The following is a 16,197-nucleotide window of genomic DNA, read 5'->3' as shown; positions in this document are numbered from 1 at the left end:
TTCAAGATTATCTGCAATAATGGTAGCATCTACATTAATGTAGAAGTGTTTAGAAACATATTCTATTCTTATTCAATTCTTATTTAGTGACTCCAAAATGACACAATACATTTTGGAGTCATTTATTTTCTATTGGGCACAAAATAATCTGAAACGCAAGCAAAACAAACTGAAAATACATCCAACAAGTTTATAGAGTCACAAGCTTGATGTAGTTATTGCATGCTAGGAATATGGGACCAAATACTAAACTTTTGACTACTTTATTTATCAGAATCTTCAGGGGTGTCAATAATTTGGATCCCTTTGACCCCTACCTTTTTGAGAAAAAAGTATTACTTGTTCAACAAAATCTCTTTCTCTGAGCAATTGTATTAGTATAAGATATTATAATTTCCCTTTTTCCCTGAAGTCGCGGTCCTAACCAACTTCAGTGGGATCTCAGGGATTCCAACATGAGGCCAATGGTGATTTTAAAACAGTTCAAGAGTTTAATGTCTGTGATAGGAGAACACTGAGGACGGATAATGTAGTTACTAACTATATGAGTGAAAAGAAGGATGCTTGTACAGAATACAAATATTCCAAAACATGTATCCTGCTTTCAATCAGGCTCGAAAGTAAAACTGCATAAAATGTGACAAAGCAATTAATGTTATGTCCTGAATACAAAGCATTATGTTTGGGGCAAATCCAACACAATACATCACTGAGTATCACTTTAAATATTTTCAGGCATGGGGGTGGCTGCATCATGTTATGGGTATGCTTGTCATCGGCAAGGACTAGGGAGTTTTTTTAAGGATAAAACTAAACAGAATACAGCTAAAAGCACAGGCAATATTCTAAAGAAAAACCTTGTTCCAACATACACTGGCAGACAAATTCCCCTGTCAGCAGGACTATAGCCTAAAACACCATGCCAAATATGCACTGGAGTTGCTTACCAAGTCAACATTGATGTTCCTAAGTTGTCTAGTTGCAGTTGACTTAAATCGTCTAGAAAATCTATGGCAACACTTGAAAATGGCTGTCTAGCAATGATCAACAATCAACTTGACAGCGCTTGAAGAAAAATGGGCAAATATTGTACAATCCAGATGTGCAAAGCTCTTACCCAAAAAGACTCACAGCTGTAATCACCGCCAAACGTGCTTCTACAAAGTATTGACTCAGTGGTGTGAACACTTATGTAAATGAGATATTTCTGGATGTAATTCTTCAAAAGAATTTGCTAAAATGTCTAAAAACCTGCTTTCACATTATCATTATGGGGTATTGTGTGTAGATGGGTGAGATAAAACCCACATTTAATCCATTTTGAATTCAGGCTGTAAAATAAAATGTGAAATAAGTCAAGGGGTATGAATATTTTCTGAAGGCACTTCATACAGAAGGTGAATTGTTGGCTTGCGTGAATGGACACAATTCAGATTACACGACTATACTTTAAAAGTCACCCTTAGAAGTTGAATGTAGGCCATGTCTCACCACTTCACTCTGTGTTTACTTGACCTATGACCACATTAACATTCAAAAGCATAACAGGAACAGCAGGGCTTTTCCAGGAACTTATTTTGGCATTTTGCAAACTATTCCGTACAGTACATGGAAAATAAGGTTTGTGTGATTTAGCAGTCCTCCCATCCTTTAAAGGTCAAGGACGACAAGATTTGTTACCAATACCGTTTGGTATGATTTTATTTTATGTGACTGTACTAATATGGACACCATAGCAGCATAATCACATAAACAGAAATGATTGTAATTTACACTTATGTTCTCTCTCTGTTTGCATGCAGGTGGTCATTCTGTATTTCCAGCCCAGTGTATTCCGCTGTATCTTGTTGAGATGGGTTCGCCTGTTGGGATTCACCACAGTCTATGGGACAGTGACCCTAAAGCTCTACAGGTACTCTTTTTACCATGCTTAAGCATTACTATTAACCAGGTATGGGATAAATTATGTTATATTGCTACCTGCTGAGTAATTACTTTAGGATGAGAGTCATGTCCCAAGAAAGGGACTCTGGAAAGCACTTGATTGATGGCTTTGTACAGGGTTGCATGCAGTGGAAAACACTCATGCACGCACATGTGTAACAGAGTATATTGCACGCACACACGCACACACACGCACGCACGCACGCACGCACGCACGCACGCACGCACGCACGCACGCACACACACACACACACACACACACACACACACACACACACACACACACACACACACACACACACACACACACACACACACACACACACACACACACAGTAACATGGCTATCTAGAAACTGCCAATGAATCACCCTGTTTATTTATGATTTTTTTTCTTTCTTTTTTCTTTCACTGGCAGTGATTCACTGGCAGTTTCTAGATAATCCATGTTATTAAATGTCACATCCCTCTCTAGGTGACTGGGGCTGTCCTATTTGACAGGGACAACCAAATACCAATGTCCTGGGAACACCGGAGAAAGATGTGCACTGAGAGGCGAAGGGAAGGATTCTACTGTAGTTGATTGTGCACTGGAAGAATGAAGCAAAGGTTGAACATAGCCAATCACATCCTGCCTGTGTTCTGCCAGCTTTAGAGTTCAGGGTGTTTGTTACTCAATGATCTGGTTTACTCTGAACATGAATCAAATGGAATGCTGTAAGGGCCATTCTGCCTGCTTTCAAAGTCTGTCTCATCCGCAATGGTAATGAACTAAAGGAAAGGGAAAACAATGGAAAGGATGTACCCCAAGGGCTGGTTTCCTGGACCTACAGTAGATGAAACCTACTCCTGGACTAAAAAGACATTTCACTGCAGATGAGACAAAGTCTGGCACATACAATTACAGTCATTTACAGTCATTTAATGGAATATGAGCTCTGGCACTTCAAGTCTGTATTAAGTGTTGTACGTGCATTCACATTTACAGTGCAATCTCTTGTTTTATCCACAAGCCACCTACATTTGTTTAAACCGTGTTAAACAAGCCGGTTCATCCCTATTGACCCACTGTGATACTCTTTAATAAAAGCAATTATAGGTCGGATGATGTCTAATTCCTTCCTGAAAGTAAGAGCCCTTATAAAGTACGGGGGAGCAGCGAGTGGTGTTTCTTGGCTTGTTCATCAGGCCACACTTTAGAAAAAAAGTCACTACCTCGTTAAGCGAGACTGAGAGTTTGCCCAGTTAAAGTGTGGGTGGAAGTGAGGGGAGAAAAAAACAGAGAGCACTTTGGCCCAAATGGTCTCAATTTATTACATTTTATCGAATGGCTGAGACAGGCCAGGAGGCAGAAAAGAAATAGAGGGAGTAATGCTGGTAGAAAGAGGGAAACCCCTTAGTCAAGGCTAGCTGTGGGAGAGAGGGAGGGGTCTAGAGGAGGAGAGGTGGAGGGTGAGCCCCTGTGAACAGTTGATAATGAGACATGGGGCAGACGTCTTTTAAATAGATACAGGAGTGTGATCGGAAATGGCGACAGCGCCAGTGTTCTCAGCAGGTGACGGTGGCAAAAATACCTAAGGAAGCTCTTAATTATGGTGAGGGGAGATGAATTTGGGCGAGAGCAATCGGTAGGTGAGTCGTGGAGGAAGTTGAGCACATTGCACAGATCCATTTTTGAGAGGAGCTCATTAGGGGGGGATGCACAGGACACTTCATCAATGTGTCTGGAAGATTAGGGGCTAATAATGAGGATGGGGCTGATGTTAAACACTCTACAGGACCTCTCTGTCTCCGATGGCCCCCATGGGTGTTCATTTGAGGAAAGGGAAGGGAATTAAGAGATGTAGCAATGCCACTATTACATCATTACATTGTAATCATTGCATGATGATGCTAATGAGAATGATGATAGTGACTATAATGACGAATGTTATCGTAATTCATAGATGACGATGACAATAAAACCACAACAATAAAATCAACAAGCAGCATCACAGCAGCACCTTTCCTTGTGTGTCTTGACGTTGAGCTGTCACATTTCCCCAGGGTCCTGAAGGTGTTCCTGTCGCGAACGGCCCAACGGATCCCCTACATGACCAGTTGGCGGGTGCTGCGTCTCCTGGCCATTATCCTGCTCATCGTCTGCTGGTTCCTGGTGGCCTGGACCTCGGCCGTCTGCCAGAACCTGGACAGGAACCTGGCCCTCATCGAGGTGGGCTACACCCCCGACCCGGACGGCCTCCAGTTCAGCATGTGCCTGCTAGATCGCTGGGACTACATGATGGCCGTCGGTAAGTGACATTTTTAAAATCTTTATTTAACCTGGAAACCTCTTTTGTGTTGGCAATAATAATATATGCCACTTAGTAAACTCTGCAAGTGCATTTTTTGTATGTGATGCTTGCGGGAATTGCCAGTGCCTTTCTCTCACCAACTGAGACAGAAACATAGTAATCTTACTGCCTCCTGTTAAAGATACGAGGGCCAATCATGTATTTTATGGCTTAAATGTGTGAAGATCCCCACTTAGAGTGAGACAGAGCGGAGAGAGAGAGAGAGAGAGAGAGAGAGAGAGAGAGAGAGAGAGAGAGAGAGAGAGAGAGAGAGAGAGAGAGAGAGAGAGAGAGAGAGAGAGAGAGAGAGAGAAAAACAAATAAATATTTTATATGAACACGTTGTTTTGGGGAAAATTGCACTTGGTTCATTGAACCGAAGTCACATCAGTAACGTCCAGCAGCCGCTAGATGTGGTTGTAATAAACAGAGCGGTTTTGGTTTCCTTGCTACAAATGTGGTTCTATCTTTTGAACATGTATTTTTTTGTAATCAGAAGGTGAGTCATGGAGGAAGTCATGAAGGCAAATTTTATTTAGTTTTATTCAATTTTTGTTTGATTTTATTAGATTTTGTTCGATTCGATTAATTAAAAAATATATATAATACAAAACATAAACATACAAACGACAACATGCAGTCTCCAGCACCCGTATCACTCTCTACCACATGGCCTCAAACTGCACCATTTTGTTCCTCTCCATCGCCCACGCACTTAGATAATAAAGCATTTAATCTTCCCATTGTGTTAACGTTGCAGGATTGGTTGATTTCCAGTTTTTAACTATACGTTTTTTTTCAAGTTGATTGATGAGAAAAGGATTGTCCAACCCATGTTTCAGTGATGACCCCATCACTGAAAGATAAGACTCTCAGGAACACGTATGTGTCTTCTGGTAACCCTCAAGCCACACAGGACTCATTAGTACAGAGCGTACAAGACCAGGCGCTAAATCAGACGGGGGGGGGGGGGAAATTATACACAGAATATACAGTAATACAAGACTATTGCCTGATGATCTTCTGAACTTCCCAATACCTTTCTGATGCGTTTCAGTCAATTCAAACCATACTCACACCAGACTGATTTGTAATAGACTGTTATAGACTGTTATAGACTGGTATAGGCTGTTATAGACTGTTATAGCCCCAATTAAAAACATATACATTGGCCTTTGATAACATCACTATTTTTTATATGGTGAGGTTGCAAATTTGTAAAAATATCAAAGTGGGGTAGCGTGCCAAAAAAGTTTGGGAATCCCTGGCCTACACCCTTATCTGTGCTCCCACAACAGACATGAACTCTCTTTAGATATCCTGCAAGTCAGCCCAAATTGAGAGTGAAAAGCAGACTTGTTTTAAGCATATGCTGACTAAGGTCCAAGTAATGCTCCAAGGTCCAGGAAAACAGAACGCTGGCCCTGCTTTGCATTTGTGGAACAGGTGTAGCCCAGGGCAACCATTACACGCTGTGTTGAAGCCAAACATCGTTGTGTTCAAGAGGGGAAAAACTGGAGGATGGAGCACAGCGTTGTTTTCAAAGTCCAGCTATATTTGACTCACTAAGCTGTGTATAAGGAACTGGGTCGTTCCACTAAATGAGTCCATTTATTTGATTTAATTTCACCTTTATTCAAGCAGTGTGTCACCACTGAGAGCAGGGCTCTTTCACAAGGGAGTCCTGCATATCAAATTTAATAATCAAATACAACATAAAACAAGTCAAATACAGCACAACACAAATATTCAAGAAAAACGGTTAAATTCCTCAATTAGAAGGTTTGATGTTTTAAATAGAAAATGTGCACCAATATTGAATTTTAAAAGCCTGTTATATTAAATAGAGATATACTGTAAATAAAGACTTGCTAAAGTGCCAAAACGCAGCATTTTGAAATGTATCTCCGTGACTTCTAGGAAGATTTGAACCCATTTAACCCTATCATGTCATCATCATTGTAAAGCCCTAGTTATTTTGTTGCTTTCACAAAGAAGAAGAAGGCTGATACTACAAGATGGAGCTGGAGAAGAAGGCTGATGTTTGACGTATTCCTAACCAATTGTGTTTTTGTTCGTTACTTTGCGTTGTTTGTGACTTCCTTTTTTTAAACTTATTTTGTACATAATGTTGCTGCTATCGTCTCTTAAGACTGAAAATAACTTATGGACATCAGAACTGCAATTACTCGCCACGAACTGACAGAATCCTTTTTTTCCTTTAACAAGTCCGACGAGCCCGACGTGAATGACATACTGCTTTCCCAGTAACAGGCCCAGATCCCCATCATTGCGTGAAGAACAGGCGGAGAAAAAGGGGACGGAGGGCGGGCTGCCTTCTGAGAATTCGTAGGCGATCGATTAAACCCCCACTTCCTTCCATTCTGCTAGCAAAAATGCAATAACTGGAAAATAAAATCAATGACTGATGTGGAATATTAACCTACCAACATTAATATCTTATGCTTCACGGAGTCGTGGCAGAACGATGACAGCTGGCTGGTTATACGCTGTATTGGCAGGATAGAACAGAGGTGTCTGGTACGACAAGGGGCGGAGGACTATGTATTTTTGTAAATAACAACTGGTGCACGATATCTAAGGATTTCTCGAAGTTTTGTTCGCCTGAGGTAGAGTATCTCATGATAAGCTGTAGACCACACGATCTACCTAGAGTTTTCATCTGTATTTTTCGTAGCTGTTTACATACCACCACAGACTGATGCTGGCACAAAGACTGCACTTAATGAGCTGTATTCTGCCATAAGCAAACAGGAAAACGCTCATCCAGAGGCGGCGCTCCTAGTGTCCGGGGACCTTAGTGCATGGAAACTTAAATCCGTCTTTGCAAATTTCTATCAGCATGTTTAATGTGCAACCAGAGGGAAAAAAATCTCTGGACCACCTTTAGTCCACACACAGAGACACATACAAATCTCTCCCTCGTCCCTCCATTTGGCAAATCTGACCATAATTCTTACAAGCAAAAATAAAAGCAGGAAGCACCAGTGACTCGATCAAAAATAAAGTGGTCAGATGAAAGAGTTGCTAATCTACAGGACTGTTTTGCTAGCACAGACTGGAATATGTTCCGGGATTCCTCTGATGGCATTGAGGAGTACACCACATCAGCCATTGGCTTCATCAATAAGTGCATCGATGACATCATCCCCACAGTGACCACAAGTACATACCCCAACCAGAAACCATGGATTACAGGTAACATCCACACTGAGCTAAAGGCTAGAGCTGTCGCTTTCAAGGTGTGAGACTCTAACCCGAAGCCTATAAGAAATCCTGCTACGCCATCCGACGAACCATCAAACAAGCAAAGCATGAATACAGGACTAAGATCGAATCGTACTACACCGGCTCTGACGCTCATCGGCTGTGACAGGGCTTGCAAGCCATTACAGACTACAAAGGGAAGCACACCCGAGAGTTGCCCAGTGACACGAGCCTACCAGACGAGCTAAACTACTTCTATGCTGGCTCGAGGCAAAAAACACCAAAACATGCATAAGAACACCAGCTGTTCCGGAAGACTGTGTGATCACGCTCTCTGCAACCGATGTGAGTAAGACCTTTAAACAGGTCAACATTCACAAGGCTGCAGGACGATTACCAGGACGTGTACTGCGAGCATGCGCTGACCTACTGGCAAGTGTCTTCACTGACATTTTCAACTTCTCCCTGACCGAGTCTGTAATACCAACATGTTTTGAGTAGACTATCATAGTCCCTGTGCCCGAGAACATTAAGGTAATGTACCTAAACGACTACCGAACAGTAGCACTCATGTCTGTAGCAATGAAGTGCTTTGAAAGGCTGGTCATGGCTCACATCAACACCATTATCCCAGAAACACTTGACCCACTACAATTTGCATACCGCCCTAACAGATCCACAGATGGTGCAATCTCTATTGCACTCCACACTGCCTTTTCCCACCTGGACAAAAGTGACACCTATGTGAGAATGCTATTCATTGACTACATCTCAGCATTCAACACCATAGTGCAATCAAAGCTTATCAATAAGCTAAGGACCCCACGACTCCAACACCATCATTAAGTTTGCCAATGACACAACAGTGGTAGGCCTGATCACCGACAACGACGAGACAGCCTATAGGGAGGAGGTCAGAGACTTGGCCGTGTGGTGCCATGACTACAACCTCTCCCTCAACGTGATCAAGACAAAGGAGATGATTGTGGACTACAGGAAAATGAGGATCGGGCACACGCCCATTCTCATCGACGGGGCTGGAGAGGAGCAGGTTGAGATCTTCAAGTTCCATGGTGTCCACATCACCAACAAACTAACATGGTCCAAGCACACCAAGATAGTCATTCAGGAACCTGAAAAGAATTGGCATGGGTCCTCAGATCCTCAAAAGGTTCTACAGCTCCTCCATCGAGAGCATCCTGACTGGTTGCATCACTGCCTGGTATGGCAACTGTCCGGTCTCCGACCGCAAGGCACAACAGAGGATAGTGCGTACATTCCAGTACATTACTGGGGCAAAGCTTCCTACCATCCAGGACCTCTATACCAGGCGGTGTCAGAGGAAGGCCCTAAACATTGTCAAAGACTCCAGCCACTTTAATCATAGACTATTCTCTCTGCAAGCGGTACCAGAGCGCAGTCTTGGTCCAAGTGGTTTCTATACAGCTTCTACCCCCAAGCCATTAGACTCCTGAGCATTTAATTTAAATGGCTACCCAGACTATTTGCATTGTCCCCCTACCTCTCTTTTTACACCGCTGCTACTCTCTGTTGTTATCATCTATGCATAGTCACTTTAGTAACTCTACCTACATGTACATATTACTTCAATTACTTTGACTATTCGTTGCCTCCGCACATTGACTCTGTACCGGTACCCCCTTGTATATAGTCTCGCTATTGTTATTTTACTGCTGCTCTTTTATTCGTTTTTTGAATTAAAAAAATATATATTCATTGAGTATTCGAAACATACAATATACTTGCAGTGAAGCCGCTCAAAAACGACATCATACCAGTCATCCAACAGATTCCCATTCACAGCGACACATAGAAACATTCAGGGTCAATGTGCTGTTGACCTATCTACCACCAGGCCAAAAAACGTGAACCCGAACCCTCCAAGATCCTCCCCCACAGTTTTCCAATAGCTGTCCCTCAACCATTCGAGACCCCTCCCACAGTCCTCCCGCCAGGAAGAAAAATATAAAATACAATGAATTCCATTCCCCACCCCCAAGAACCCCCCAATGCACCAACAACCAAGAGAATGAACTAAAGACAAAAAAGGAAAAGACAGAAGATAACAGCCAACAACAATGCAAAAAACAACAACATTTAAACAAAGGACATCAAGGACAACTAAAATCATAAAAGCAATGCCAACTGTATATGTGTGTGTGCATGTCTGGCACTATTACATGTACAGTGCCTTGTGAAAGTATTCGGGTCTGATACTCCTTCCATTTCAATATTATCGCTTGCACAGTGCTCCTTGAGATGTTTAAAGCTTGGGAAATCTTTTGTATCCAAATCCGGCTTTAAACTTCTTCACAACAGTATCTCGGACCTGCCTGGTGTGTTCCTTGTTCTTCATGATGCTCTGCGCTTTTAACGGACCTCTGAGACTATCACAGTGCAGGTGCATTTATACGGAGACTTGATTACACACAGGTGGATCGTATTTATCATCATTAGTCATTTAGGTCAACATTGGATCATTCAGAGATCCTCACTGAACTTCTGGAGAGAGTTTGTTGCACTGAAAGTAAAGGGGCTGAATAATTTTGCACGCCCAATTTTTCAGTTTTTGATTTGTTAAAAAAGTTTGAAATATCCAATAAATGTCTTTCCACTTCATGATTGTGTCCCACTTGTTGTTGATTCTTCATAAAAAAATACAGTTTATATCTTTATGTTTGAAGCCTGAAATGTGGCAAAAGGTCGCAAAGTTCAAGGGGGCCAAATACTTTCGCAAGGCACTGTATGTGTGTGTTCTTGTATGTGTTTATTTGAATGAGAGTGTGTGTATATACATGTGTACAAACATCTGCACGGAGTCAGCCACAGGCAAATCGGCATTAGTTGTAAAAACACTGCCACTTTGTCATTCAAATGTACTTTTTATAATGTTTAATTTTGACTTCGTTTTGACTTTTACCTTTGACCATCATCTCCCTCACAGCAACTCCACTCTCACTTGTCTCCAATTCCACATACCAACCCTCAGCTTCCTTCAGCCCATCTCATCTATCTCTCCTGACCACTCACTTCGGGTTTCTACACAACACATATCTTTCAACTATGATGTGATAAAAGCGTCTGCTAAATGGCATATATTATTATTATTATTATTATGTTTAACGTACAATTTCAATCTATCTAATAAAATATAATCCACAGATTGCAAGTTGAAGATACATACATTTACTACGAGTATTAGTATATTAGTAATTGTCTCTCCAGATCTCCTAACAGTACTATTTCTAGGGTCAATTTTAGATCAATGCTATGCATTTTCAGCCATTCCTGAACCTGAGACCAGAAACAGGCTACCTGAGGGCAATACCAAAATAAATGGTCTATTGATTCTGTATCCTCACAATAAAATCTGCAGAGCTTTGATGATTTTATGGCCCAAATAGTCAACATTTTGTTGGTGGCAAGAATTATATATAATAATTTTGGCTGAAAAGCACAAAGTGTTGAATCTTGCGTTGTTTTATATATCAACTCATACACCCTCTACCATGGAATCAGTACAAATCTCTTCCCAACTATTTTGCAATCTGTATGGCACAGCTGTCAACATCCTGGTCCTCAAATGAAACTGGAATACTTTCCTATTTATGCTATTTTTATTCCTCCACCAGTTTTGATCCTTTATATTGGGCAGACAGACCAGTTCCCTACCTCCTCACGTTGCCACCTGCCTCCACCATTGTTGGGGTAATGCTGTAATCAATTGGTTGTACTCTTGGATTGAGCAGACCTTCCTGTACAATTCTGATAACTCCATGAAGGACATAACTCTACCTTTCCAATTTACAATATATGAACAAAATAGCCTTTTCAAGCATCTTTCACTTAAATACAGGTATTTTATCAACCAGCACATTTGGGTTCAGCCATAATATTTGTTGTAATATTTGTTTGACCTTTTCAGGGGGGTGAAATTGAAATTGTAGCCAGCTTTGCAATGCATGTTTGAAAAATAGAGATACTTTGAAAAAAGTATAATTTTCAATTAATCGAAAATAAGACATGGCAATCTGCACAAAGGCAAAAAGGCCATTTTTAAACAATGGATGAGCTTTTCTTAGTAATCTACTTGAGAACCATTTAGGGTTCAAATACATAGACAGGCATTTACCTCTCCATGATTTCAGGATCTAGTCTATTTTTAAAAGTTTTCTATTGAAATTCATTGTTGAGAGCTTATTTATATATTTTGTGACATAAATACTGAGTATGTCTACTTCACCATCAGCCCATTTTATAGGTAAACTGCAGGGTAATGTAAAAGTTGTATTTTTTAAGGATCCAATACGTAAAATTGTACATTTATCATAATTAGGTTTTCGTCCAGAGACAGAAAAGTTATTTAGATCTTCAATGAGATATTGCAGGGATCTAGCTTGTGGACATAATATAACACTTGAGTCATCGGCATACATGGACACCTTTGTTTTTAAGCCTTGGATTTCTAATCCTCTAATGTTGTTATTGGATCTGATTCTAATAGCTAGCATTTCAGTGGCCATAAAGAATAGATATGGTGACAGCGGACACCCTTGCTTAACTCCTCTTGACAATACAAAACTCTCTGAGAAGTAGCCGTTATTTACTATTTAACTCCTGGGGTTGCTATACATAATTTCTTTACCCATTTTATAAGAGAACTAATGGATTTTTTTTTAAACAGGTATTTAGAAATAAAATCCAGTCTTATTTACCATAATTACTGCTTGTAAAGTTACTGCCATAAGAGGTATTATGAAGGTCAAAACTAGAGCTTTCAAATGTCTGATATTTAGAATTCAAGAAATAGGTTCTAGCAATATTTGTTTTATTCCCTTGCCTGTTTGCCTGTGAGCCAATGCCACAGATGTTAGAAAAATTGAGACAAGATATTATGTGTGTAGTAAATTGAGTAGGTTGATGTGTATGATAATGGATGTGATTTAGTGAGTGTGTACGATGTCTGTAGAAGAGTAAGACTATAATGTGTGATGTCCAAATAAATAATAACTCTGCATGGTTGAGTGTCTATGTGTGTAACATGTAGTGCATATAGCCTTAATATTCATGATGATAATTGTAATCCATATCGTATCACCATCATAGTTGCATCATAATTACCTTTAACATAATTGAAAAATACATCCCAGCATTTCCATAGCAATTGACATTTCACATGATCATGAAAGAGACCTTGCATTGCTCTAGAGATGGCTTCACTACAGTACAAATGTATTCCGTACAATATGTTATTATTCCCCAATGCCCCTATTCTGATATCTTCCCCTTGCTTGTTGTAAACATATATAAACTTGTAGACAAATACATAAAAAATACAGACAAACAAGAAACACATTAAACTACAAAACAGTTCTCGACAATAGAGAGGGAGAGAAGAGAAGAGAAAAGAGAGAAAGAGAGAGTGAGAGTAGAGAGTGAAGTCAGGTGTGTCATGGAGCTGTCTCGGAATAGCTGTCCATCTATAAAGAGTTTGTCCACAATGATAAAGGCACGCCTACCATTCTCCCTTTGTTATCTTTGTACTAGATACAGTCTCTTACGATGTTTGTTTATCTCCCTTGGAAATGGATCATTGAGACCGAATTTCATCCCTTTAAGCTCCCTTCCCCTGCTTCTGATCAGCTCCTTTTGTTGGTAGTGTTCAGATTTTGTGATGATCGGTCTGGGACCCTTGGTCTTGTCGCTCCGAGCTCCAAGTCTGTGGAAAGCCACCTTGTTTACAGGCTCTATAGGGAGTTTCAAGGCGGATTGCATGAATTCTCTTGATCGCGCCCTCTGGATTATTGGATGCGTCTTCAGGAATCTCAGAATAAATGAGATTTTCACGAATGCTGCGACTTGTGAGTGTCCCTGTTTACCCTGAGTAGACAATCCATGTTGGAATCGTGTATTTTTACCTTGGCTTGAGTGTCTTGTTTTCACTTTGGAGCGTGAGAATTTCACTTTGGCTGAACTCCAAACTCCCCCTCAGCCCTGCTACCTCCTCACACAACTTTTCCAGTATTGCATGGATTTCAGCCAGAGCTCTAGCCTCTACCTCAATGGTAAGTAAATTGCCTGTGTCTGTAGATTCATCTGTTTTTCTTTTTTTGGGGGGGTTAAAGTTATTTTGTGAGGTGGTCGGATCTTTCCATGATGGAGTATGTTGTTCCTCCATAGCGTACAGCTGTTGGTACTCGTCGATTTCCCTCAGGATCTCCTAAATATCCAGATTGGCTCTTTACTGCAACCAGTTGTTTTACGAAAATATAACAATGAGTCTTTCCCACAGCGATGACAGGTGTCTGTAGTACAGCCAACCAGCACGCGCAGAATCCACGCAAAAAAAGCAACCCAAACTTGCAGTCCCAGCCGTAAAGGCTAACCGCGTCATGGAATCCTTAGCAACAAAACGTTTGTTCGGATTCAAATGGATTTAATGAAAAAGTTTCAATATAAACAACAAACCGAGTGTAGACAGTACAATGTTCTGTTGAGCTCTCTGATGACATGTCTGATGACGTATATCTGGTACACTCACCTGTCTCTATAAGCTCTATAAGCTTGGCATCTTTAATCTCTTTTATTACTTGTTACTTTTATTTCTTACTCTTATTCATATTTTTTTGGAAACTGCATAAGTAAGCATTTCACTGTTGTATTCGGCGCATGTGACTAATAAAATGTTATTTGACTTTGACTTTAAGGCACTACAGAGGGTAGTGCGTACGGCCCAGTACATCATTGGGGCCAAGCTTCCTGACAATCTAGGCCATATATACTAGGTGGTGTCATAGGAAGGCCCAAAAATGATCTCTCTGCTACCGCACACCAAGTGGTACTGGATTGTCAGGTTTTGGACCAAAAGGCTTCTTAGCAGCTTCTACCTCCAAACTATAAGACTGCTAATCAAATTGCCAACCACACTATTTACATTGACCCCCCCCGCTCCTCCTCGCATAGTCACTTTACAAATGACCTAGAATAATCTGTACCCCCGCACATTGCCTCCCTACCGGTACCCCTGGTATAAAGCCTCGTTATTGTTATGTACATTTCTTGATTGATTCAATTATTATTTTTTACCTTAGTTTATTTAGTAAATGTTTTATTAATAACACTCTTTCTCGAACTGCATTGTTGGTCTTGTAAGCATTTCACAGTGAGGTGTTGTATTCGGCGCATGTGACAAATACAATTTGATTTACATCTACATTGCCTTCAGAAAGTATTCCCACCGCTTGACTTTTCCCACATTTTGTTGTGTTAAAGGCTTAATTTAAAATAGATAAAAATGAGATTGTGTGTCACTGGCCTACACAAAATAGCCCATAATGTAGCGGAATTATGTTATTTTACATTTTTACAAATAAAAAAATGAAAAGCTGAAATGTCTTGAGTCAAGAAGTAGTCAACGTCTTTCTTATGACAAGCCTAAATTCAGGATTAAAATGTGCTTAGCAAGTCACATAATGAGTTGCCTGGACTTACTCTGTGCAGTAATGCTGTTTAACATGCTTTTGAATGACTACCTCATCGCTGTACAACATACAAGTAGCTGTAAGGTCCCTCAGTCAAGCAGTGAATTTCAAACACAAATTCAATGACCAGGCAGGTTTTCCAATACCTTACAAAGATGGGCACCTATTAGTAGATGGGTAAAAAAAATACTGACATTGAATATCCTTTTGAGCATGGTGAAGTTATTAATTACACTTTGGATGGTGTATCAATAAACCCAGTCACTACAAAGATACAGGCATCCTTCCTCAGTTGCCGGAGAGGAAGGAAACATCTCAGGGATTTCACCATGATCCAAATGGTGACTTTAAAACAGTGACAGAGTTTAATGGCTGTGATAAGAGAAAGCTGAGGATGGATCAACAACATTGAAGTTACTCCACAATACTAACCATAAACAACAGAGTGAAAATAAAAATAGCTTGTACGGAATAAAATATTCCAAAACATATGTTCTGTGTGCAATAAGGCACTGAAGTAAAACTGCAAAAAACATGGCAAAGAAATGTACTTTATCTCTCGAATACAAAGCATTATGTTTTGGGCAAATCCAACACAACATATCACTGTGTAAATACCCCTCTTCATATTTTCAAGCATGGTGGTGGCTGCATCATGTTATGGGTATGCTTTTATGAGTATGCTTGTCAATGGCAAGGACTAGGGAGTTTGTCTGGGGGAGAAAACAGAATAGAGCTAAATACAGCAAAATCCTAAAGAAAAACCTGGTTCAGTCTGCTTTCCAACAGACATTGGGAGACAAATTCACATTTCAGCATGACAATAACCTTAAACAAAAGGCCAAATATACACTGCAGTTGCTTACCAAGACGACATTGGATGTTCCTGAGTGGCCTAGTTAAAGTTTTGACTTAAATCGGCTTGGCAGGACTTGAAAATGGTGTCTAGAAATGATCAACAACCAACTATTTGTTTTATTTTACCCTTATTTTACCAGGTAAATTGACTGTGAACATATTCTCCTTTACAGCAACGAAGAGGGGAATAGTTACAGCGGAGAGGAGGGGGATGAATGAGCCAATTGGAAGCTGGGGACGATAAGTTGGCCACGATGGAATGCGGGCCAGAGTGGGGAATTTAGCCAGGTCACCGGGGTTAACACCCCCTCTTACGACAAGTGCCATGGGATC

At 40.6% G+C, this 16,197-nt stretch overlaps 1 protein-coding gene across 1 annotated transcript in view; it reads left to right on the top strand.

The window, feature by feature from the left end:
* gpr158a (G protein-coupled receptor 158a) overlaps nt 1-16,197 on the top strand; it is a 112,771-nt gene that overhangs the window by 82,759 nt on the left and 13,815 nt on the right. The window contains exons 6-7 of the mRNA XM_046355982.1: nt 1,803-1,912; nt 3,990-4,234. Coding sequence (XP_046211938.1) covers nt 1,803-1,912; nt 3,990-4,234 — 355 coding nt within the window. The remainder of the gene's footprint in view (nt 1-1,802; nt 1,913-3,989; nt 4,235-16,197) is intronic.

This window comes from Oncorhynchus gorbuscha, linkage group LG07, assembly GCF_021184085.1.
Source record: "Oncorhynchus gorbuscha isolate QuinsamMale2020 ecotype Even-year linkage group LG07, OgorEven_v1.0, whole genome shotgun sequence".
NCBI classification, from domain to species: domain Eukaryota; kingdom Metazoa; phylum Chordata; class Actinopteri; order Salmoniformes; family Salmonidae; genus Oncorhynchus; species Oncorhynchus gorbuscha.
Note: the sequence above shows the minus strand (reverse complement) of the source record. Positions and strands in the feature narration are given on the sequence as shown.